This window comes from Camelus ferus, chromosome 25 (genome assembly GCF_009834535.1).
Source record: "Camelus ferus isolate YT-003-E chromosome 25, BCGSAC_Cfer_1.0, whole genome shotgun sequence".
NCBI lineage: Eukaryota > Metazoa > Chordata > Mammalia > Artiodactyla > Camelidae > Camelus > Camelus ferus.
In genome coordinates, this window is record NC_045720.1 from 21,722,565 (window position 1) to 21,748,947 (window position 26,383).

Sequence of the window (26,383 nt, forward strand, 5' to 3'; positions counted from 1 at the left end):
TCCATGTTCTAAGTGCATATCTGGAAATTAACTTTTTTTAATTACATAGAATTAAAAGAAGAGTAGGAAAGTTTAATATCAGGTTAAGAAATAGTTCTAATGAGTTCACTCCCATTAAAGTTTTATTGGTATGTGACTTGGAAAATGAGAGGAAAAGTTTTTAAAATAAAAGATAAGCAAAATTTTGTTTTTATTTTAATAATCTCAATTCTTCCCTTTTTGATAGAGAAGACATGAGTGTGTGTATGCACACATGTAACATATGTACTTATAAATATATAAATTTTATTTTAATAACATTTTGCCTTACCTGAAAAGAAATTACATGTCAATAGTTTTTATTTTTAACTTTTAAAAACATATTTTACCATAAGTTAACACAAATTCAATATAATGATAGCTCATAGTTCATTAGAATTAAATATAATTTAAATCGATTTTAATTGAAATGATATAGAAGGTATATTCACTAGAATTCTACTGAGGAAAGAGTAAAGATAAAGTCTGTTGATAGGCATTCATAGAACATGTAACTTTTATAAGACATAGCTGCTCTAAATCTTCTATTATTCAAATCAGGACATTATTAATAATTGTGCTTGGAAAATGGTTTAAACCAAGACTATCATAAATAAAAAGGAAGATGGATGGTCACTTGATCTTTCTGGAAACTTGATATCACTACTACCCAAAACAGATATAACTAGTGTATTTCACAGGGCATTTTTCTTACAACAGCTATTTTAGTTCTTACCATTGCAATAAATGGAACGTGAGTTATTCTTTTATTATTATTTTCTTTGTTGAAAATCACCTACAAAAAAGTAATTTAAAACACCGGAAGGCTGCAAATGACTCTTCAGTTTACCTTTTGACTAAATAAACACTTTTTAATATGATTACTAATTACTTCATTCTTACTATTGGCCAGGTTCTATGCTAAGTAATTACTTATGTATTTAATTTAATTCTCACAACAAGCCTATGGAGAAGTTACTCTCAGAATTTACAGATGAATAAACTGAGTCTTAAAGAGCTGCAAAACAATTCTTTTTAAAGTGACATAACCTAAGGGGTAGAGTAGGGGCAGGATCTGAAACTGTTTTCTGACTCCAAACCTCAATTTACATGATAGAGGACTGCTTTTTTGTGTTTTGACTTATGAGCTAATTATATCCTAGTTGAAATTCTACATCTTATTTATAATGTGGAATTTCTCAACCCATTAGAGTACATTTTTGACAATCGGCAAGTAAAGGAGAATAAATCATTAGGGCTTGATACTCCTGCTGTTTTGCACCTAGCATAGAGCTAGGGTTTATGGAACAAATAGATCTCCTTTTATACTCTTATGAGATAAAATAGATAATGTTCCTCCTTCCGAGCAACAGTATATGTTGACTTCATACTTTTATAAAATAGTAATATATAAATTATCCTAAAAGAACCATGAATTGAGAGAAATGTTCCTGTATGTCTAGGCCAGAATTAGTCATACAATATGCATAAATAGGAAATTACATTGCTTTAAGTCGGTTTAATAATTGAAGAAAGACTCATGATAATAATAAATCTCTTTAGCCCTACAATGGATTTTTAAATATTTTTCTGTAAGTATCAGGAATCAGTCATTATTCCTGCCTCACTTTTCCGAGTAATCGTTTATACAATTTCTGTGTTACTTTTAGTTTATTTATGTACATATTGATAAAAATATTAATACCATATACTAGACAAGTAGCTGTCTTAATTTCATTTCATATATATGATGAAAATTCTTTCAAAATAATTATAAAAGAGTAGTAGGATGACTTATGTAAACTCATAAACTAGCTCATTAAATTTTAAATATTATTGAAAAATTCATCTATTCCTTTAGTTAGAGTGTCCAAAGAACTTACGTATACAAAGCAATGAAATGTAAATTCATGAATTTCTCCTTTAAGTTCTGTTTGTATATTTATCACGTTAATATCCTAATTAATGGAGAGAAGTTGCAAAGAATCATGTAAAACTGAATAAAATCCTTACAACTGGGAACTGTGATAAATTCTCAGCATGAGGGTTAATTAAGTCTTGGATAACAGTCTTGGGTTTAACCTTAACATTGTAGTGAATTACTACATGATCCTGAAAATTTTACATAATCTTTGATTCTCAATTCCCATATCAATAAACCAGGAAAGTTTAGGTTTATTGTGGCTATAAATGATTTAAAGCCTTGTCATAGTTCTTAGAAGCATGTAAGTACTCAAAAGTTGAGTTGTTTTTTGTGGTTGCTAAATTCTCCACTGTAAGATCAGAAGAGAAAACTTCAATTCTCAAGGTATTGGAACTAGAATAAAGAACTTACATGCAGTACTGATAAAGGATTTGATATTATTGGCTTTCATGTATTGATATTTATTTTAATAACATTTTAAAGTTGTTATATGTAAAAATTATCTTCCACTAAAGATTTTTGCACCCAAGAAAGGGCTAAAATCATGAACTCCTATCATTCTCTCTAATTCTAATAATTTAGAGTTACTAGAAGGAAAGATTTTTCTTTGCAATTAAAATTTTTCAGAAAGGCTTTGGGGACATACAATGACAATTTTCTTGAGGATAATTTAATTATTTACTAAAGTATGCTATTTAGAGGGACTATGAAATTTATTTCCATTAATTTATAAATTTAAGGACAATTGTATAAAAAGGAGTAGACTGCTAACAATAGGCATATATTCATAATTTAGTTTGTTTTCTTTGTTTGTAAGAGTCTAAAATAAAAATAAAGTTAAAATTTAAATAATGATTAATACAATTCTAATTGGTCTTGAAAATAGATATTTAACCAAGGTTTGCATTCTGCATTTTCTTCTGACGCTAAAATAATCAAAGATTACATTATCCAAAAAAATTTTCTTTTGTCCATGTATGTATGAAGATAAGACAGAGTTAGAAAGAGGAAAGAGAGAAAAGGGAAAGATGAGCTGACATTAAAGAAAAAAGGAAAAAAGAGACATGAACAGTTTGGGAAGAGAAAATGGAAATGAGAGAAAATAGAATATTCTGTGAGATGGAGAATAGAGAATAAGAAATCTACACTATGAACATAACCATATTTGTATAAAGCAGAGGAAAACCCCTATTCTACATGATTATTACAAAGCTTTTTCATATGTCAAATATGTCAGTTGGCTAATCACAGCATTTGTGCCATCAGAATAAAAACCAATGTAAATCAAAAGAAGGTCATGCCATTTGATTATGGATTAATTTCAGCAAGGACGGGAGCTCCTACCAGGCATTAAAGCCTATGAAAGACTTTGAGACCATGCCATGACTGACATTCAACTTCAGGAGTAAATGTTAGTGGGATGTCCCCAGCTGGATAGATTCAGCCTCACTTTTTACTTTTAAAAGCAAAAGCTAAAGGACTCGGGCACTTAGGAGCCATTATACTCTCTCTGTCAAAAGCCCATCTATCTGTGGGTCCCTGGCTTTTGTAGAAAGTTGTCACTGCATCTATAGAGGGTCTTTAAATGTAGAACACACTATCCTTTATTTTGCATTGGTATGAAAGTGCATACTTAGAAAATTGTAGCAGATGACTTCTGTTTCCTGCCAAGATCACATGAAAGGGGCATATTATCTTCTACCACTTAAAAATAATGTGTACCTTGTAGAACAGGTGTAAATCCAGAAAACTGAATATATGGAGGACATACGGAGTTTGTGTGAGACAAGAAATAGATTCTAAATGACACTCAGATGATAGCTCAGTTTAGGTTTTACCATTTAGTCCAACTGCTAAATCTTTATGTAAATTAAAATATACTTTGCACTTTTATTTTAACTATAAATATTTTTAGCTTTAAAATGTTCTGAATAAAAATGATTGTCTTAAAATATTTTTAAAAATTCAAAAAAAGGAAAGGCTTGACTTCTTAAAGATTCAATATGAGAGCCAAGGGCAGAGTTATTCTAGGTTGACATCAAAGCATTATCTTTAATTTGTGTTCATTTTCAATATCTGTTATCTGGATAAAATACTAATTGCCTCAGGGCCTTTGAACTTCCTATTCCTTCTCCTTGAAATGTTCATCCCCAAGATATCTTACTGTGTTGCTTCGTTCAAGTCTTCACCTGCTTATCTTCCTTAGCCATCCTATCTAAAAAAGTTTTCTACCATTTATCCGCCATTTGTTCTCTATACCCTTACCCTGCCTTTTTTTTTTTTTTAAGAGCAACTACCCACCAGATTATATAGTTTGTTTTTTTCCTAATCTTTCTTGCCCTCCTCCCCTGCCACTGTATTGTATCTTTTGCTCAATGAGAAGAGGACCTCAGACATAATAGCTGTTCAGTAAATATGTATTCAATGAATGAATTTTAGCAAATGAGTGCGGGTAATTTCATGAATTTTTGTAGAGGTTCAGCTAGTCAACTTCCCAAGTCCAGGCCCCATGCATTTTCAATTTCAGTCTTTCACCGCATGGTGATGCTCTTACTCATTTTGCTGGCTTAGACCTTTATAAACCATCTGAAATTTCAAGACTTCTGAGATTTTGTAGGAAAGAAGTATAGATTTATGTTTGTGTAAAGCACAAACAATCGGTTTACATGTTAGATGAATAATTCTATTCTGAGAGAGAAATTCTCGATTTATACTTTAGAGTTTATCTTTGACAATCTATTTACAGGGTTTTATACATAATGATTGTATTTTCTCTGCCTTCACCGTTCAATGAATGCTCAGTTAACAGCTTAAGCCAAATGAGTATCCAATTGAAACCAAAAGAAAGTATTGCCCTACATTTCTAATGATTTCCATCTCAATTGTATTGTTTCACTTTTATAGTTCTGTTCACTGCTATCAACACTTTCATTTTTTTTTTCTGGCATAGTAAAACAGAATAAAATGTTCAGTAATTTTGCAGTAACTGACAAACAGAATTTAAACTGCTGCCTGGAAAGCAGCCCTAGTAGACATGGTATGCAAGTTGTGCTTATAGTTAACATGGTCATATACTAAGTTAGGTTAGCAGATCCACAAATTTCATTAACTAGTATAAGGAAACAATATTTAATAGTCTTATACAAATCTATCATATCAAGTCATTCTTAGGTAAATTGCAATAAAATACAATATTTTTATAAAAACATTGGACTTGGAACAAATATAAACCTGAAAATTTTGCCAAAGACTGAGTTTTTATCTTCCAAATTTGATCTTATTATTATACTTAAGATTTCTTAAAATTTTTAGTCTTAAACCCCTAAACTCTTCTCCCCCGAGACTGTGATTCAGATAACCTCCTGCAGCCACTAATAGTTCTGACAATATATGGATTTAGGCATAAGTGCTTCTGTTAGTGGGAGGTTTCTTTTGAAAAGACCCTGCCACTTACCCCCTACGTATATGCCTGTGTGCATATGTATATACACATAGGGCGAGAGAGAGCATAGCCAGTGGTGTAGAAGAAAAGCAAAAGAGTGTGGTATCCTGATCGCCAAGCAAGGGAAGGCTCGAGGTGGATGGAGTGATCAACAGTGGGAGATAATTACTCACAGATTGAGTATAATGCAAATTAAGAATTAGTATCACAACAAGAATATCCTGGAGCCTCTGACATAGTCATTTCAGTAGAGTGAAGACAAAAACTTAATAGATGGAGGAGAGAATGGAAAGTGAAGAAGAGGAAATAGCTTTTCACTTTGCGGCATGGAAGGAAAACCTTGAAGGAAAAAGTAAAAGACTTAGAATCTTAGCACCACAGTGAGCAGCGTTCCAGACAAAAATTGATGATTTCATCTTCTCAGACTTCAGTCTATTGAGAGATTAACATATAAAAAGAATATGCAAACATACTGTGGGCTATATCCCATGATAGAGCTACACAGGGAAGCACTTGGTGCTATTGGGAAACTATGAGACACTAAACACATAAGGGAGTCAGTGAGGGGTTAAAGAGGCAGCATCAACATTGAATGTCTGTGGTTGATAGGTGTCAGCTGCTTGCGAGGACATACCAAGTCACTGCATTAGATGAGTACGTTAGTTTAGTAGGCTGGACTGGGATGGGGCAATGGGGGTGGTGAAATATTGGGAAATTATGGGTACATGTAAGCTGGAGATGTAGTTAGAGGCTAATACAATTAAATCTATCTGTAGAGTTAAGGCAATGGGGAGAGTTTTGAAGGACTTCCAGCAGTGAAGTAACATGATCAAAGATTAAGTTTAAGAAAATCATTTTAGTGGAGAGAGTAGAGCTCAGTGGTAGAGTACATGATTAGCATGCACAAGGTCCTGGGTTAAATCCCCAGTACCTCCATTAAATTAAATAAATAAAACTAATTACCTCCAAAAAAAAAAAAACAACTGTAAAGAGAAAAAAAGATCATTTTAACAGTATTATGGAGACTGTATTACATGGAAAATACATCAACCATAAGGCGGTCCTATCATTTATTATGATTAATGTCAACCTAGAAAAAAAAATGAGTGAGATAGAGTAGTGACAGTCAAGATGGAGAGGAAGAGCATCTGTAAAATGTCTTCTTTCAGCTCAGGATCAGCACTTCATCAGTCACTTTTTTTGTCCTATTTTTGGAGTGAATCTCTGTTTTACAATTCTTCACTTCTGGTGTGGTATTCTCAAATCATACAAAACTGTTATTTTCTATTTAAGGGAACTAAATTATTTCTGATCAGTTTAGCCTGAATTTGTATATAAACCAATAACATAGATTTACAAGAAAATACAAGAAAATGACTTTCTTTAAAAATACATTATCATGCTATTTAAAAAGTTTGTAACACTCTTTTGAGTAACTATCCTAGGTTTCTACACTTGGTTTTAGAAGTGGCACAAAACTATATTATTACCTTTTTAAAAATTATTATTACAGAAAATATAAGCTGATATCTCACCATTATAGCCAGATTAGGACAAATGCCCAAGGATCACATGAAGGATCATTGGAACCTGAAATAACAATAGTTGTAGCAAAAGGAAATACAGTTTATTAACTTCTTATTGTGTTCTAAGCAATGTACTAGCTTCTTTATACACATTATCATATCTATTTATCTTTCATAAAAGCCATTTGGAAACAGTTGCATTACCATTTCACACATCTGAGTTTCAGAGAGTTTAGGGAACATGTCCAACATCATACAGTGCTTAAAATTGTAAGTTAGATCATGCCCAGAATCAAGCTGATACTACCAGTGCTGTGAGAATTTTGCTTTAGCTTCAGTACCTTTTAAAAGTAACAGAAGCCTTTACTGATGTCAGAGTGGGTCTACGTACTTATTCCATCTTGTAAGTAGTCATACTGGCAATAACCATACTGGCATCATATCGATTATGTTCCTTCACTGAAGAAAATGAATTCTGGAGCCGAACTACCACTGCTCAAATCTTCTCTCCTTCTCTGACTAGATGTAATTTCTTAGTAAGTCCATTTCCTCAGCTATAAAATGGGAAGAATACTTACTCATATCTCATTGGACTGTGGGAAGCTTTAGTGAGTTAAAACATGTAAAGTGATTAGAAGAGTGCTGATATATTACAGTCTCTATACAGATGTGATCATAACTTAACTGTTGCCATCATCATTATTATTCCTCAAAGGATGTTATTACTCCTCAAAAGATACATGGGGAGAAAAGTAACAAATATAAATTAAGTCTTCAAAAAATTCTATATCTAGAAATGAATAATTTTTAACATGTGTCAGTGTACTTTTTAGTAATATAATATAAATGATATGCTATCACTAAGTTAATTATAGTATGATTTTAGATATGCCATTGTAACATCCATTAATTATTTTTAAAAACTTTTTGTTGTATAGGAAGATAACTTTCATCATTCTTAGGAGTTTTAAAACATAGTATGATTTGGTTGTGTTTGCAAATCTAGTATCTGCCTAAAATGTTATCTCTGACCTTTCTCTTATTTTAATCTTTTGCATTAGAATTAACTTCCCCTCTTGGACTGCTTTACTTTTAGTGCCCTGTGGTGGAATTTTAACTAAGCGCAAAGGGACTGTTTTGTCTCCTGGATACCCTGAGCCTTATGACAACAATCTGAACTGTGTATGGAAGATCACAGTGCCAGAGGGAGCTGGCATTCAAGTAGGGATACTTAAATTTTTCTTCTTTTCATTGTATGTTTGAAGTTAATCTCAGAGATGACAGGATGCACGTAATTTCTGAAATTTTAGCCAGTGCTTTTGACTAACATGGCCGACTTTAAAAGAAAGATACTTACTTTTAGTTTTATCACCTGTGAGTAACAGAAAACCAGTTCAAGACAGCATAAGCAATAACAAAAATGTGTTGCTCCACATAACATGGAATCTTGGAGTAAGATGATTTTAGGGTTATTTATTTTGGAGATTTGGGTCTGTCATTCCTAACCCAGATTTGTTCCATCTCTCTATTCTGTAATTCTTAGCATGTTGACTTGGTTCTTGGACTTCCTTTCTCATGGTGTTGAGATGGCTGTAAAAACTATCTAGACGTAACAGTCTTCCACAGCAATAGCCAATAGTCAAAATGTGGTGTCTATTTTATGCATGTTTATAATAGTTAAGAGAACTTTTCAAAAAAGTTTCTAGCAGATTTTCCCTCCTGTCTATTGACCAAAATTGCAGTCATACCCATTCCTATGACATAACACTGGGCAATAGCAAAAGATTTACTATGATTTGGCTCAAACAAGTCAATATTAGGTACCTGGATCAAACAAGGGGCTTAACCTCCTTTAATAGCACAGGTCTCATTTAATTCAATAAAACTGTTTTTTGTTAGCAAGGAAGAGGGGTGCTTTTCTATAGACAGTCAACATCTACCATAGTCAATATCTACCATATTACTTCAGTTGTCACCATTTGGGGGGCAGCAATGTAACCAGCTACTCTGTCAAGGAGATTGCGTCTGGATAAATTGATGGCATTTTACTGCTGAGTCAGGATATACTCTGTGGAAGATAATTATGCTTCACAAAATTGCATAAAAATTACTTGACTATCTCTCCAACTGAGTCATAGGATTCCTTTAGAAACTTGAGATATATATCAGTCATGGAAAAAGCAGCCAAGGCATCATTCATTAAAATTGAAATTAGATAGAAATATAATTTTCGGTTAAAAAAAACTTTTTGAATCCATCTTTATAATTTTCCAGAAAACTCAAAAAATTATTTAATAGGTATCAGGAGTAAAATCAGTAAACCAGTGAGAAAACATGAATGTACTTCTCCAGTGTTTCAAGGACATTAGCAAAAGACTCCACATATTGTGGCTAGCAGTACTATTGTTTTATGACCAAATTATAAAATTTGGAGATATAAATCAACCCTATCTTATTATCAGTAGAATTAACAAAGATTTTAGGCTTGTCCATGTTCCAGATTGTACAAACAATCTAAATATAATTAAAACCTTCATAGAACATTTACTATATCATGTGGTTAAAAAATTTATCAAAATTATACTAGAGGATCCATATATTGACATCAGCTTTCCATTTCTATCTCATCTTAAAATAATAAAACCCCTAGCACTTCCCCTCTGGTTCCCATCCTCTTTTTCTGACTCCCTGCAGTGTAACTTTAGCATCCAGTGCTCTAATTGAGTCAGTCTTAGTGATCACTGAGGACCTGTGTCGTTAAATCCATTGTATTGCTCATCCTGCTTATTCTGTCAGCAACATTCTATCCTGCCCATGCTCCCTTCACTCTTAAAGATGCTTTTCCCCTCTATTTTACCAATACTTTCTTAGACTTTGTTTTCTTTTCCCCATCTGTGGCTTCTACTTTTACATCTAGGAATATGATCTCCTCTCTTCCTCTTCAACCCATCAAATATGGAATTTGTGAGTTTCTATGGCTTTTGTTCATCTCACATAACACCATTCTCTCTGTCACCTTGTCTGTTGTCATGCTTTAGCTATCAGTATGTGTTGATGATGTCCAGGACCTTAATCATAATAGACAACCAGAAAACCTTTTTTTTAAATGAAGGACTGAATAAATGATGATTTCTAAACCTAAATATCTAACCTACACCTTTCACCTAAGCTGCATGCCTTTTATCCAACTGCCCACTTGGACATTATGAGCTAAACTTCTTGTATCTCTTTTTTAACCAGTTCAACACTGACTTCAGGATTTCTTTCTTGAAGTTATGGATCTTCCCCATTGTGCTCTGTCTCAGAGTAAACCCCTCACCCAGTCTGTTGCATAAGCCAGAAATCTTGATTTCTTTTTTTCTGTCTCTGACTCTGGACAATGAATTGTGTCAGTTCTGTCTTTCACAAATTTATCAAATCAATCTGTTTTCTCCATCCACACTTTCACCACTCAGGATTAGGTGACCATTATCCCTGCCCCAGGTTCTTACTCTCCTCCAGTCTGTTCTTCATAGGGCAAAGAGAGTAACCTAAAAATAAAAATCCAATGCTGTCACTTTCCTGCTTTACAATACCTCAATTGCTCTCTCTATCCATAACTCCTGGACACAGCTGATTACACCTTTGTGCTTTGTCCTCATTTCTTGCCTCTTCTGTTCACTCTATCTTAGTTCTTTATAAAAAACCTGACTCTCTCCCTTGCCTCTGGGCCTTTGTGCATGTTGTTCCCTCTGCTGGCAATCCTCTCTATCATTGCTCTTTATTTGGCTTAGTCATACTCATCATTTCTGTCTCAATTTAAAAACAGCTCCTGTGGAAGACCTCCCAAACACTTGAAACAAGGTTAAGTCCCCTTGCTATCTGTTCTCAGAGACCCCTGTTATTTCCTTATCATAACACCCATCACATGTCACTGTTATTACTTAAATTATCTGTAAGCTCATGAGCGCAAGTAGACAAGTCTATTCTTGCAGCTAGCACAGTGCCTGGTAGTCTACGCTCAGTAAATATTTTCAGAATGAAGCAATGAATACCTCCAAAAGCAATGAAATTTTAAGATATTTTAAGGAGTTAACATAGCATGTTGGGCTAATACAGCATCTGCAGAAAAAGTACATTGAATATCACTGTCCTAGCCAAACACTGTGCAAAACTAGACAGTATTATCAATGACACTATGAAATCTTTCACTGAGGAAGCATTTTGTTTAATGATTGTGCTTTAGAGAACAAGATCTGTGTTTAGCAGAGCATTTATCAAACTTTCAAAGTGTGAGCATACTGGAATTTTTATTTTAAATACTCTAGACAACTACCAAGCTCTTTTTTCTAGTTAATCTCTTATATGTTTGCTAATTTTAGACATATTGCTAAATCACACACAGTTATAACACACACATAATATATGACATATTTGAAATTTTACTAATTTCACCTAAAAGCTACCTGGCTAGTACACCAAGTTTAAAGCAATGTTTATTTTATTTTATTATGTTGGGCTAAATATAGGTGTCAATAAAGAATTATATGAATATCCAATAAATGAAATGAAATGGGAAAGCCATTAGTGGAAAGAAGAGAAGAAGAAACATTTGGAGTGCTGAAAAAGTTACAAATAATATGGAATGATTGAGCATTTTTGAAAATAACATCAACAAATAGACCAATTTGTTGTTTACTATTACATGAGAAGTTTGTGGGGAGGAATATATTTGTTTGCCTGTTTATTTTAGGAAGGCATATTGGAGGGAGAATTCTAAAGGAGCTACATTCAACAGTAACAGAATTATCAAGCAAAGAACAATCTTTATGTGATTAATCATAGAAAAAATGTTGGTTACTTAATTGTGTCAATTTGTAGAATGATCATCATGAGTTAATGTAAGCCTCAAAACAAAGTAAAACGGGATTTAAATGTCTGTATGATAGATACCTGATTTTAATTATTGGAAATTCTTTACCTCATAAAGCTATCCTGTTATCATAATGGACAACTCCATCCACTTTCGTTCTTCTGAACACTGAATCAGCAGCTGTTTCTTTTTAAGTCCTTCACTTGACACTCATTTGGCTTTTTGTCATAGTGGGGCCTCAGTCATTTACTTGAGTCTTCTACACCGTCTGTGTGTTTAACATGCCATACTGCATTCACAATTTGCCCAGCATCCTAGTGGCAAATTGTATTAGTTTTCTGTGGCTTCTGTAACAAATCATCATGAGCTCGATAGCTTAAAATAACAGAAATTTATTCTCTCACACTACTGGAGGTGGGAAGTCCCAAATCAATTATACTGCACTGAAATTGAGCTGCTGACAGGGCTGCACTCCTACCATCCTCCACACTCCCCTCTGCCCAGGCTCCAGGGAAGAATCCTTTCCTTGCCTCTTCCAGCTTTGGGTACCTGCCAGCATGCGTTGGCTTGCAGCCACATTACTCCAATTTCTGCTTCTGTGGTCACATTGCATTCTCCTCTTTCATCTTTGGCAAATCTTTCTTGACATTTTTCTTATAAGAACACTTCTGATTGCATTTAGGGCTTATCTAAATAGTCTCTGATAACCTCCCTATGTCAATATCCTTAGTTTAATCACTTCTGAAAGACCTTTTTCCATATGTGGCAATAATACAGGCTCAAAGGACCAGGACCTGTATCTTTGGGAGCCATACTCAGCCAAATATATGTATATCTCAGGAATTAAACAGATTTTCTTCCTCTCACCAAAGTAATAGGTTTTCCTCCACAATATCTACCTTTTTGTGCTTGCCATTCCTCTGATCTCAATAACTTGGGGGAAAAAATAAATTATTTTTAAATCTTTCCTACCATTTCCTTTTCCTATTCATAAAATCCAGTAATTTTCCCTATAGCAACACATGTGAGATCTGGGCCCCCTTTGTGCTATTCTTGCCTCTAACCCGCTTTAGTCTTTCATTGTTACTCACCTGAGCTACTGCGATAGACAGTAAAATTGTCTTCTCACTTTTATTTTCTTCACCCATTGAAGTAGCACTGTACTTAAAGCGTAGTCCTAATTATTCTTCTCTAACCCACTTTCTAAAACCTTCAGTGAAATATTCCTCAATTGCATAGTTATTATGCTGGTGTTCAGCCTTTATACCCCCTCTCTCTCATTCTCTCCCTTAGATAAGTTACATTAAATCTTCAGTACACGCTGAGCACTATTCTAAGCTAAAATGACGTTAATTTTTACAACAAATCTATGAACTACATACCTCTATTACAGTGATTTATGTAAGAAATCTAAGGCATAAAGAGATTAACTCTTTTAGTGTTATGTACCTGTGAGTAAAGGGAGTTAGGAAGTTGCAAACCCAGACATTCTAACTCCAGTATCTCTTGTATTTATCCACTGAGTTTTACTCTTTCTAACTTTTCTTTACTTTTCCCATCTTTGCATGCATATTTCCTCTTATGTAAATCCCCGCTGTGGCTAAATTGGATTACTGATGGTTCACTAAGTCTACCTCATGGCTTGTCTCCTCTACATTTTTACTAACACAGTAATTTCTTTCAGTGGAATTCAACACATTTTGCTTATCTCAGATGTCAACTATTCCATGAGTCCCTATTTTTTTTTTTTTAGCTGAATGTGGTTTTTTTCTTTTCCTGAATTGAAAGAAGATAAAATTCTGATATGAAGAGAGAATTGACCATTTTTTAAGGAGGTGGTGGTTGTATTACAACCATAAAGCTTTAATTCTGGTCTTCCTGTCCTGGAACATTGCCATTGGGTCTAATGCCTGTCACACAGGCAGGGTATCTGTCGCCATGTGGCACTCACCCCTAGAAAATAGCACCAGCACTCACTTGAATGGAAGAATGACAATGGACTGTTTTGTGCATAAGAAATTTTTAATGAACAACGATTGTTACAACTATTTAGTGAATGAGTGTAGTACTTACATTTGTAACAGACTTTTAACTAAGTAAAAATAAGTTTGTTTTAATAAAACTATTCTTTTACCTTCTCCTGAACTATAAAATATATAATAAACAAAGAGAAAAATAGGTAACTTCCACAGTAGTTGTGAGAGTCCTATGGGTTCTTGCAAAAACTCAAGCTGGGCCAAGTGAAGTGCAACAAAGTAACACATGCCTCTTTCTTTAAATAAAATTTAATAGACATGAGAGAATTATACTCCAGCATTTCCCTTGTCACTCTGTGGACCTTCACAGTGATATAGTTATTACAACTTCATTTATAAAAATAAAATTTAAAAGACATGCCCAGATCAGTTACAAAGTATAATTTTTGGTCATACATATTGAAATCTATTAAACTTATACATACAGGATTATAATATTAATTTTTTTTAATAAAAGAAAGACAGAAAATTGAATAAAGGTATGCCAAGAAAGAGAAAATAAAATGTATCCAGAATACTAATTCGAATATATATATAAAATAAGGTGGACCTATATGTGGACCACAAATCTGGTTATTTCCTAGTAGGTAATGCAAATGAGTAAACTCAATCAGTGACAAGAATCTAACATTCCAAAATATAAAAGTTAACCAATTGTTTGGAACATGCCTTGATTAGGATTCCAGGCACTAAGACATTAGATTAACACTAAGGTGAGATGGAGACTCTGTTCTCAGTGTTATACCCGTGGTGTGCACTGCTAGGTGGCTCATAGGCTTTTACTATAAAAGTCAGCGCATGTAGGCCAGTGCCATAATGGCAAAAATCAATCCTGTTAAACTCCTTCTAAGAAGGGCTATGATGCTGTAGTCTAGGCTTTGAGCTCTCTCTTCCAGGGAAGATAAGTAGATTATAGTATATATATTTCATTAGAAATATGTGTTCTTATAAGTAATTATTATTTCACAGGTGCAAGTTGTCAGCTTTGCTACAGAACATAATTGGGATTCTCTGGATTTTTATGATGGGGGAGACAACAATGCTCCAAGACTTGGAAGTTATTCAGGTAACAAGGGAGCTCAGCTTAATTAAAATACATTAAATTGGGAAGGTAAAAATCTCTTTTTTTTAAAAGGCTCCCTAGAACTCTGGATTGGTGGTTTTAATTTGCTTTTTATAAACTATACACAATGAACTAAATTACAAAGTTAGAAATATGAAAGGCTTTAAAGGTAAAGAAATTGAAATTGCTGTTTAATACCTCACTATAGTCTTATTATATTTGTGTAATTATTTATTGATGCTTTTGTGTTAATGGTAGTATTTTTAGCTTAGCTATGGTTCAGTAATAGTGTGTATGCCCCATCTCTAAAAAAAAAGAAAAAAGAATGAGAAATAATAGTTAAAAATTAGTGCTTGGTAATTATGGTATATTCACTTAATAGTCATTTAAATAATTATAGAGACTGTAACAACATGGTAAATGCTGCAAGGTACTGTTGAGTGAGAATAATACAAAATTAATTCTATGAAATGAATTTAATTATATAAAATTAATACCATATACCAAGACTAGAAGGTTTTAAAATTTGTTAAGGTTTTTAAAGGTAGTTTATGCATTAATCTAACAGCTTCGTATACCATATAAAGGATGAAATGAAATTTTACTTAATTTTAACTATACTTCTTACTTAAATTTCACTATACTGTTTAACTCTAGAAATATGAACATAGCTAAATTATAAGCTTATATATTTCAGATATACTGAAAGAAGTTTGAATGTTATTAAGTTTTTAACAGATTTTAAAGTGGAATATGATAACCTATTTTTCAGCATCACCATTGAGGAAAGGAAAGAAGAAATATCTAAAGTAGGGGTGATTTGATTTAGGCATTAAAAATATTTTAGGTAAAGATTTAGATAAACATTTTTCTTGGAAAAAGCTTATAAAATTTTGAGTATGCATTTGTCTATAATAGACTAGGTGTAATACTTTCTGAATAATAAGTACAATACTGCAGATGATAAAAATGATAAAGAATAACAGCTACCAAGCTACCGAGTGCTAGCTCTGTGCGAAGCTTGTTTTCTCATTTGATCTTCCTAGCAGTCCTGGTAGGTGATTGACACTTAGAGAGATTAAGTTGCCTAAGGTTGCACAGCTAATATTAGAATGAGACGGACCCAGCTGGTGTGTCTCCAGAGTCAGAGTCTTAATCACTGAGATCCTCTAAGAGACCAAAGGCAGTTCAAGTGACCTTTGAGTTTCTGTTTACCTCTGTCTTCAGGGATTCACTTAGGACACTGTGGACAGAAAGCAAGTTCAGGGGGAAATAAAAGAAAACAATTATGTGTTCCGTAATGAATTTTTTCTGATTTCTCTTATAGAAGTCTCAGTGGTTAAGGTTTACAGAGTTGTGCAAAGTAAGTGTAAAATAGCTAGAAAATGACAAAAAATCATTTGCCGCACTATCCACTCATATGCTTATTGAACCTTATCTTGAAATAGAATTGAGAGTTATTTTGTGCTTATCATTTGAAACTGCTTGAGTTGTGACCTTAAGGAACTTGAATCATTGCTCATTATCAAAGAGTCAAGAAGTAATTGGTTCAAGCAGGTTATTTTATATTTTTAACTCAGTAAGGGAATAAATTACAGTTGATTTCCTTTAGAGGTTCAGAAGAACCTGATTGTAAAGAATTTGCTGAGAGACAAGGCTAATTTGTAATTGGCATTTTCTGGACTTTAACTACCAGCTCTGTTGTCAGGGTATAAGAAACATCAAGGTACTTGACCTGGTGTGGAATGAATATATATATGTATATGTGTATGTATATATATGTATATATATTCTAGAACTTATTCATTATGAGTAATTGAAACTTTATACCTATTGGATAGTAACTCCCCATTTCTCCCTACTCTCAGCCCCTGGAATCCTATGTTCTACCTTCTATTACTGTGAACTTGACTCTTCTAGATACTTCATATAAGTGGTATTATATAGCATTTGTCCTTCTGTGTCTGGCTTATTTTGCTTATCATAATGTCCAACAAGTTTGTTCATGTTGTCACATATGGCACAATTTTCTTCTCTTTTTAAAGACTAAATAATATTCTATATATATAATATAATATGTATATATATTATAATAAAGGAAAATAATGAATATATCTGTAACCCATATTAAGTTTTGTTATTATACCATAAAAATCACATACAAACTTTAAAATTAAGTTTGTTATTAGCTTATGCATTGAATATTGAAATCCACATGAAATTGAAAATATTTTTTAGGTGACCAGTAAAATTTACTGCCTTGACTTTCACTAGCTTTCTTTGCTCCTCCCTATTTTTCAGAAACAATCAAATGTGCTCTCAAAAGTCTGTCTCCTTAGAGATAGTCAGGAACAGTAAAATGAAAAAGAAATGTGGGAGAAATATTTATATTTAAAAATTCTTGTAAAACACATGACTGATACATAATTTCAGTGACAACCTATTGACTGATTATTAGTTATCTTACTTAGTTTTACTGTAGTACTCATTATGTGATTACTGACCTACCTTTTTAATTATTATTTCAGGAACAACAATACCCCATCTTTTGAATAGCACATCTAATAATCTATATCTAAATTTTCAATCAGACATCAGTGTTTCTGCTGCAGGATTTCACCTTGAATACACAGGTAAATATATCATGTGCTCTTCAAGAAAATTAAGAACAAATTTATATTAATTTTTAAAAATTACTTTTCTGAATATGGAAAGTAAATGGACTTTATCAAAAGAGACCATTGTCTTACTTTCTTAAAATTTTGAAGTGTTTCTTCATTTCAACTACAAAATTATATGTATAAAGTTCTAATGGTTTTCATCAGAATTCACAAGTATTTTTTTTTTTATTGTAAGAACACTTAACATGAGATTTATTCTCTTAACAAAATTTTTAAGTGCCCAATACAGTAGTATTAACTATAGGCACAATGATTGACAGCAGATCTCTAGAACTTAATCATCTTGCATAACTGAAACTTTATACCTGTTGGACAGCACCTCCCCATTTCTCCCTCCTCTCAGCCCCTGGAAACCAATGTTCTACTTTCTATTTCTATGAGTTTGACTTCTAGATATTTCATATAAGTGGCATCATATAGTATTTTTCCTCCTGTTTCTGACTTATTTCACATAGCATAATGTCCACCAAGTTCATCCATGTTGTCACATGTGGCAGAATGTCCTCTTTTGTAAGACTGAATAATTTTCTGCTGTATGTATATACCATATTTTCTTTATCTTGATGGACATTTGAATTGTTTCCATATCTTGGCTGTTGTGAATAATGCTTCAGTGAACATGGGAGTGCAGTTATCTCTTTGAGATTCTGCTTTCAATTCTTCTGGGAATATATCCAGAAGTTTGATTGCTAGGTCATATGGTAGATCTACTTTTAATTTTTTGGAGGATTCTCTATAGTGTTTTTCACAGTGTCTGTACTGGTTTACATTAGCATCAACATTGTATAAAGGTTCAAATTTGAACAGAGTCTCACCAACACTGATACTTTTTTTTTAGACAAATAAGAGTATTTTATAGTTGTCAGGAGGGGTACACATCATAACAAAACTCCAGTTTTGAGTATCTGTGCACCAAATGACACAGCACCAAGATTCTTAAAACAGATCAGCAAGAACCATAAGGAGATAAAAACAAAAATGCCTTATGAAATTTACCAAAATTGACACTGGTAGAGACAAATTCTAAATAGATCAATTATCATATGACTGATATAGAAAATAGTTATTGAAAAGCACCCTACATAAAATACCTGGTCCAAATAGGCTTCACACGGAAATACTACCAAAGCTTTATTTCACTTAGCATAATACTCTGAAAGTCCATCTACCTTATTGCAAATGGCAGGATTTCCTTCTTTTTCGTGGCTGAATAATATTTCCTTTTATATATGTACCATGTCTTCTTTATCCCATTCATCCATAGAAAGACAGTTAGGTTGTTTCCATATCTTGATTATTATATATAATGCTACAGTGAACATGGAGTGTAGATATCTCTTTGAGATCCTGATTTCAATTCCTTTGGTTATATACCCAGAAGTGGGATTGCTGGATTATATTGTAGTTCTATTTTTAATTTTTTGAAGAATCTCCATGTTATTATCTATTGTGACTGTACCAATTTACATTTACACCAACAGTGTGTAAAGGTTTCCTTTTTGTCACATCCACACAACACTTATCTCTTGTCTTGTGATAGCTTTTCTAACAAGTGTGAAGTGACATATCATTGCGCTTTTGATTTTCATTTCCCTTATGATTAGTGATGTTAAGCACTTTTTCATGTACCTGTTGGCCATGTGTATGTCTTCTTTGGAAAATAAGTCTATTCGGACATCATCTGCCCTTTTTTAAAACAGATTGTTTTTGTTTTTTGTTTTTTGCTATTTAGTTATATGAGTTCCTCATATATTTTGGATATCAACCCATTATCAGATAGATAGTTTGCAAATATTCTGTCTCATTCTGTAGTTTGCTTTTTCATCTTGTTGTTTCTTTTGCTGTGAAGCTTTTTTATTTTAGGTAGTCCCACTTACTTATTTTGCTTTTGTTCTTGTGCTTTTGGTGTCATATACAAAAAAATCAGTGCCAAGACCAACATCAAGGAACAATTTCCCTGTTTTCTTTTGGGACTTTTAAAGTATCAGGTTTGATGTTTAAATCTTTAATCCAATTCCAATTAATTTTTGTGAGACATGTAAGATAGAGGCCTAATTGCATAATTCTGCATGTGATTATTCAGTTTTTCTAACACCATTTATTAAAGAGACTGTTCTTTCCCTCTTGAGTATTCTTGGCTCACTCATCAAATATTAGTTGACTATATGACTAGATTTTTGTTTGTTTTTCCCTTGGGTGGAGGATCCAGATATCTAGTAATTCTCAAGAAGTATCTGGGGATCAGTTTGAACCCAAAGAATCATTTTGTGAATATCTGTTTTAGTTATGTGCATTCAGTGCTAACAGATTAAATGACAGTGCTAGGGAGTAGCCTCTCGATCATCAGGAGAGTTGGTGTCTTATTATCTAAAGCAACTGCTTACAAAACACATTGATACATCATTTGTTCTTATGTTCATTCATTACCAATGGTAAGTTCTCTTCCACATTCTTGAGTTTGATTCAGATAATTAATTTAGGAAATATTAGCATTCCTTGATTGCTCATTTTATAGAAATATAGTTGTAACATAGTTGTCACAAATATAAGGGAAAAAACACATTTCACATCAGAAAATTTACAGTACTTGGTGCTAGTAAATGATCCTTTTAATGTGCTGTTGAGTTCAATTTGCCAGTATTTTCTTAAGGTCTCCCATCCTTTAGGTTGCCTTTTAACTCTGCTGCTTGTTTCCTTTGCTCTGAAGAAGCATTTTAGTTTGATTTTGTGCACTTGTTGATTTTTTCTTTTCTTTCCCTGTGCTTTAGTGTCATATCCAAGAAATCACTGCCAAGACCAATGTCATGACACCCTTTCCCTGTTCTTTTCTAGGAATTTTACATTTTCAGGTTTTATGTTTAAGTCTTTAATTCATTTTGAGTTAATTTTTATATATGATGTAAGATAAGTGTCTTATTTCATTACTTGGCTTGAAGACCTGATAGAAAAGAAGTATCCTGTGGAAAAGATGTACTAAATAAATACTAATTAATTAATTTTTGATAGTTTTTTGGTTTTATATTGAGGTCCATTTTCCAGCTATTGCTAACTTCAGATACAGTAAAGGTACCATTGTAATGTAGACAGGTGACAAATAAGTACAAGGAGTTTCATCCATTCATATTTCATCCAACCAATAAACATTTTGAATGTGTACTGTATGCTAGGTGCTGTGTTCAATATGGGGTATGAAAGGGAAATATGTCACAGTATCTTTCTTTGAGGAGATCACAGTCTGGTAGAAGAGAAAGAGAGAGAAGCAGTAATGCTGTGCTATGAATACAGGAATAGAGATATTTATGGTAGATGCACAAAAGTGATAAGTAATCAGCTTCATTTAGGAAGTTGAGGAAATAATTCAAACAAGAGGTGACACTTTGGCTGAATCTTAACAAATAACCAGGAGTTTTACAGTTAGGCAAGAAAGAGTGGATCTTTTTAGCATGCAAACTTCATATTCAGACAGAGATATGACACATGGCATGTTATAAAAATTGCAACTGACTCAGTAGGGTTAGTGCATAGGTTTGAGGCAGCACCAGGAACTAAGGCTGCTTATACAGTCAGGGATATTCCTGAAAGTTATGAGATGTCATAATTAGAACTTTAACTTCATTATAGGTGATACAGTTTAAAAATGCCATATGTTTTGACAGCTATTTATAATACAGACCATTAAATTATCATAATCAGAAAGAAACTGAAGAAACTTTTTTGAAGTCTATTGTATACAACTTTTGCATTTCTAAAATAAAACATTTTAATGAATGCTAAAAAGGTCCTTTATTTGTATAAGATAAATAATACAAGAAAATTATAATTTAATGAAATTATGTATCCAATTATCTATAATATTTTTCAAACTATTCTTTTGGCTAGAACTTCTTAATTATGTCAATAAATGAGGGAAATTGAACCATATCCTAATCAACAAATAATAATTGTTAGTAATATATAGTAGCTTACCTCTTAGAAGAACGAAGCGATAGTTTGCTGCTCTTAAGGGAAAACAAGACTAGTGGATTTAGATCTCTCAGTTTCAGATCTTGGAAGCTAACATCTTTGACAGGATAGGCATACTAGAAATATATAATTTAAGCATCTTTAATCATGATCTTTAATTTAAAGCATAAAGTTGAGTACCTTACCACTTCAGGGAAAGTCTGATTAGAATTATAAAGGGATTGGAAGATGAATAAGATAAATCTCCATCCTAATCACTGTAAATTTTCTGATGTGAAATGTGTTTTTTCCCTTATATTTGTGACAACTATGTTACAACTATATTTCTATAAAATGAGCAATCAAGGAATGCTAATATTTCCTAAATTAATTATCTGAATCAAACTCAAGAATGTGGAAGAGAACTTACCACTGGTAATGAATGAACATAAGAACAAATGATGTATCAATGTGTTTTGTAAGCAGTTGCTTTAGATAATAAGACACCAACTCTCCTGATGATCGAGAGGCTACTCCCTAGCACTGTCATTTAATCTGTTAGCACTGAATGCACATAAACTAAAACAGATATTCACAAAATGATTCTTTGGGTTCAAACTGATCCCCAGATACTTCTTGAGAATTACTAGATATCTGGATCCTCCACCCAAGGGAAAAACAAACAAAAAACCAGGCACTGTATTTAGGTTACCTAAGGACAGTATTAACTGTATTTTTCAAAAGCCACAAAGTGGAATCCTGTTAGAAGATGTTAAGGTGATCAGTGAATTTTTAAAATATTGTGTTAGAGGACTTAACTAATCCATCAAAACATTTGCTGAATGCTCTCTTTTAATTGGTACAAAATTCTAAAATAAGTCCTGGATCAAAGTAAATATAATTTAAAAAAAAAAACAGTACTACAAAAAGCCTATAAAGTTACATTAAAACATTAAGTTTTACCAAATCATAACTTAACAGAAGTTAAAATATTTTCTGGGTAGAAAAAGGATTTTCTTTTTGGAGAAACTAAATAAATGTCTTGCTAGGTGGTTGCATGTGGTAATATTGTCACAGAAAAACATTCCAGTTGGTTCTTAAACAAAATTAGTGAATCTAGGTTAAAATAGGAACTATAAATAGAAAAATAAAGAAATATAGAAAATTACATGAGAAAAAGAAAATTAGAAACTGTGTAAAAAGCGAGCTTAAGTAGGACAAGAAGGACAGATAAAGGGAGGAGAGGAAAAGATAAATTTAGTGGACAGGAGAGAAGTCAGTGCCAAGGATGTCTACTGTTCTTTTAATTAATTAAAAAGATTTGGCATATTTAAATGCTTTCAAATCTATTGTCTAATCAATAAGGATCTTAACATAGTATTTGTAAAATATTAAGTGCAGAGGATGAGGAAAGATTGAACAAGGAAATTTCAGTACAATTTTACAGAATTAAAATGACTGATAACTTCTGCTCTAGTCTTTAAAAACTTAAAAACATGCTATGGGAGCTATTTTGGCTGTTTTGTCAATAACAGACTGAAAAGCAGTTACAATGGATTTGATGGGTCAAATGCTGGATAGAGCAGCTGTGGTTTTGGTAGTGTCTAGCAGGGCAGTCTCAAAGGCTATCTGATCACTCTTTGCAACTTGAGTATATCACTTACAGAAATTCAAGAGAATATACCCAAACAGTGACTTTTTTTGGCAAATATTCTTGATTTGTTTGTGGAAAGGGCACCTTAATATCTCTTCCAGAATGGTAATCTCCCCTTAGTGAAATAACATCTATTTTGTGGTAATGCAAGAATCTGTCTACTTTGGGAGGCAGGTTGTATTAACTAGACAAAAAAATTTTAAAGAACTTCCTTATGAATTCAGAAGTCCCCAAAATTCCTGGTTAAGATGTAAGTACACAATAACCTCTGTAAGAGAAAACTGTATTTTTAATGAGTATAAGCAAGGACTGTAAGGAAAACTGAAAAAAATGAAATGCTTTTATACTTGGAAAAGGCAAAATGCTTAAGCAGTTAGGTACTGGGAAAAACAATTGTGTGTATGTGTGTTATAAACAAGGTAGTTCTATAAACTTTTCTCTATTGAGAAGACGCCTATTTCACTGCACATCTTTGGTATTTCATTTCTGACAATCTCTGAAATAAAAGTTCTGCCCACAGGGTAACATAAGGAAGTAATCACATCAGGGAAATAACAGTCCCATAATCACACTATGAATACCAGCAACAGATGCAAAAGACACTAAGGTTTGCTATAAAAAGGACAGATTTCATGTTGTTTTTCTTTTAACCAAGAAAGTAGACTCTTTCTGTATTCCTAAAGGAATATTTTAAATAGTAAAGGTTTCAGGAAACATGACAGGTGTTCTTCTGGCTTGGGAAATGGAAATTTGGCTGAGTCTTTCCAGCAAATAAATATTTTCTCTGTCCAATTTTCCTACTCACCCATGAGATTTTCAGAAAAAAAAAATCTAGATTATCTGATGGCACAGTTACTAGACAGATATGTCTTGCTTTTTATTTACTTAAAAGATAAATGCTGACAAATGGCTGACCTTTATTATATGGTGCTATTTTTTCCCCTTGAACTTGAGATCATGGCCTTTTAACTTTGAAACGCATGATGATGATGGTAATTACACAGATCTCATGTTCCTTCTGCCCAATCCCGTGCCTTCGTCTTATTAATATTTGTAGAGGCCCATTTTGATAATTTCACATCGCTATTTTCCTATTACTTAGTGAAGAAAGGCAACAATTCATTCCCTCCCATAATTTTCTATTTCCATATCATTTCCCATGTATAAGAACACAGCCACTTGTTTACTTACCAAATTTTCATTGAGTACCTACTAAATGTTAGGTATATTCTCTGGGTGTAAGTGCTACATATTTGCATAGGATGTAGCCCTAAAAAAGCTTCAGACTGACTGGGAATAAGAACATGCAAACAGCAATAATTGCAAAATTACTGTGTAAACACTGTAAGTCTTGTTTATGTAAGTTGGTACTTCTCAGATAATTGTGCACTATAGTTATCTTGAAGTCTTGTTAAAAATACAGATGACAAGACTCCACCCAGAAGATCAAGTCAGTGTTTCTGAGTTTCAGCCAAGCATTTGCACTTTCACTAACCTTCCAAGATTACTCTCACAATGGCCAAGTTGTGAGGACATCTTGTATAATGTAGGTGATGACACAGAAAAGGTAGTGATCAAAACTATTAGGGGTTACTGGTGGTGGAGTCAGAGAAGACTTCACTAAAGGACAAATAGAAGTCCTTTTGGCAGATAAGAATTAAAGTATAGATATGGAATTAGCTTAGTACTTTGCAGGGATCTCCTAGAATGAAGGTAGACATGAGAGTTTATTCTGGTCTGGAATCAGACTTAGGTTTCTATTTTGGCATTGCCATTTGAGTGAGTAGGTAATTCCTAATGTGCCCTAAGAAGCCAGTTAACTCACCCAATATGGGATAATAATAGCATCTAACTTGAAAGATTGTTTCAGAGTTAAATGTAATCATCCATGTAAAGTGTTTCTCATAGTGCTGGGTACATAGTAAACCCTCAGTAAATATCATCCTTTACTGATAATGAGATGAACCCACGTGACTAGATTTGTCAAATGATATGTTAAATGCTGGAAGATTAGATTAAGGAGATGGCAGAAACTTTTATTTTGCAGAAAGAGGAGATTCACTGAAGGTTTCATTTCAGCAAGTATCATGATCAGTTTTGAATTTTCGAAAGGCCCTTTTATTTTGGAAAGTGACAAATACATTTCAGGAAGAGACTACACCCAGGGAGAGGAGTAACAATTGTTCATACGAGGAACGCTGAAGGTAGTTATTGTGGTTGTATAAATGAAACGGTAAAATATTCAGGCGATAACAAGATAAAATTGAAAGATTTATGGCCGGTTAGATGTTGGCAACAGAGAAAAGAGAAGAGGACAGTTTGTTTTGGTTTTTACTTTAGATCATATCACTTTATGATCACTGTTTTGCTTTATTCCATTGGAGAGCTGGCCTTTTAGTTCTTTAGACTTTTTCTTTGATTTTTAGATCTTAGATATTGAATTTAATAAAGTAACATAAGCACTTTTATTTATCTGTAATAATTAGACCTCACACCTTGCAGTGGTATCTAGGAATGAGAACTATTTCATAATTTAACTAATGATAATGCCACTGTAGGTATAAGCTTTCAAAAATGAAACTTATGTATGGAAGGTACATTTGGTGCTACTTGGAATGTAAGTAAAAATGGTAAAAATGTATTATGTGTATTTTAATCTCTCTGACCTCCACTTTCTGGCTCAATTTTCCTGCTGCTTCTTATACTACACCTCTTTGATTGACTCTGCTGCCTTCCTCTTCTGCTACTAGGGGTGCATGTGATGACACTGGGCCCACCTCAATTATGCAAGTTTCTTCCAATAATCATCCAGTAATCTTTATATTTTATAGTCAACTTACTAGCCTTCTTAATTCTATCTAAAAATTAATTTTGCCATGTGACATAACATATTTGCAAGTGTAACATCATGGTAACTAAAATCCTGCCTGCTACACTAGTATACTAAGTAAAGGCCTGGTCAGTAGGATGTTCTTTGGGAATTTTGGAGAGAATTCATAAGAGATCGATGAAGAGAAGTTCAGTTTGGGTAAAGATAATTTTTTCTGGCAGGAAAAATTGTTAAATATTAATATGGATTATTGACAGATTATGTAATCTTTTCTGGGAACTTCTGAAGTTAGGATTAGACACTTGTCTTTCAGGATGGCTCTGAAGGCAGTTTCACTGAAGATCAGAAATGGGTTGAATGCCCTGTCAAAGTATTTAGGAGGTTAATCAAACTATGATAATCAATAAAAAAAACA

The 26,383-nt window shown here is 33.0% G+C and overlaps 1 protein-coding gene across 1 annotated transcript in view; it reads left to right on the top strand.

The window, feature by feature from the left end:
- Positions 1-26,383, top strand: part of CSMD3 (CUB and Sushi multiple domains 3) — a 1,015,135-nt gene that overhangs the window by 867,650 nt on the left and 121,102 nt on the right. The window contains 3 exon segments of the mRNA XM_032468125.1: positions 8,007-8,131; positions 14,768-14,864; positions 17,390-17,494. Coding sequence (XP_032324016.1) covers positions 8,007-8,131; positions 14,768-14,864; positions 17,390-17,494 — 327 coding nt within the window.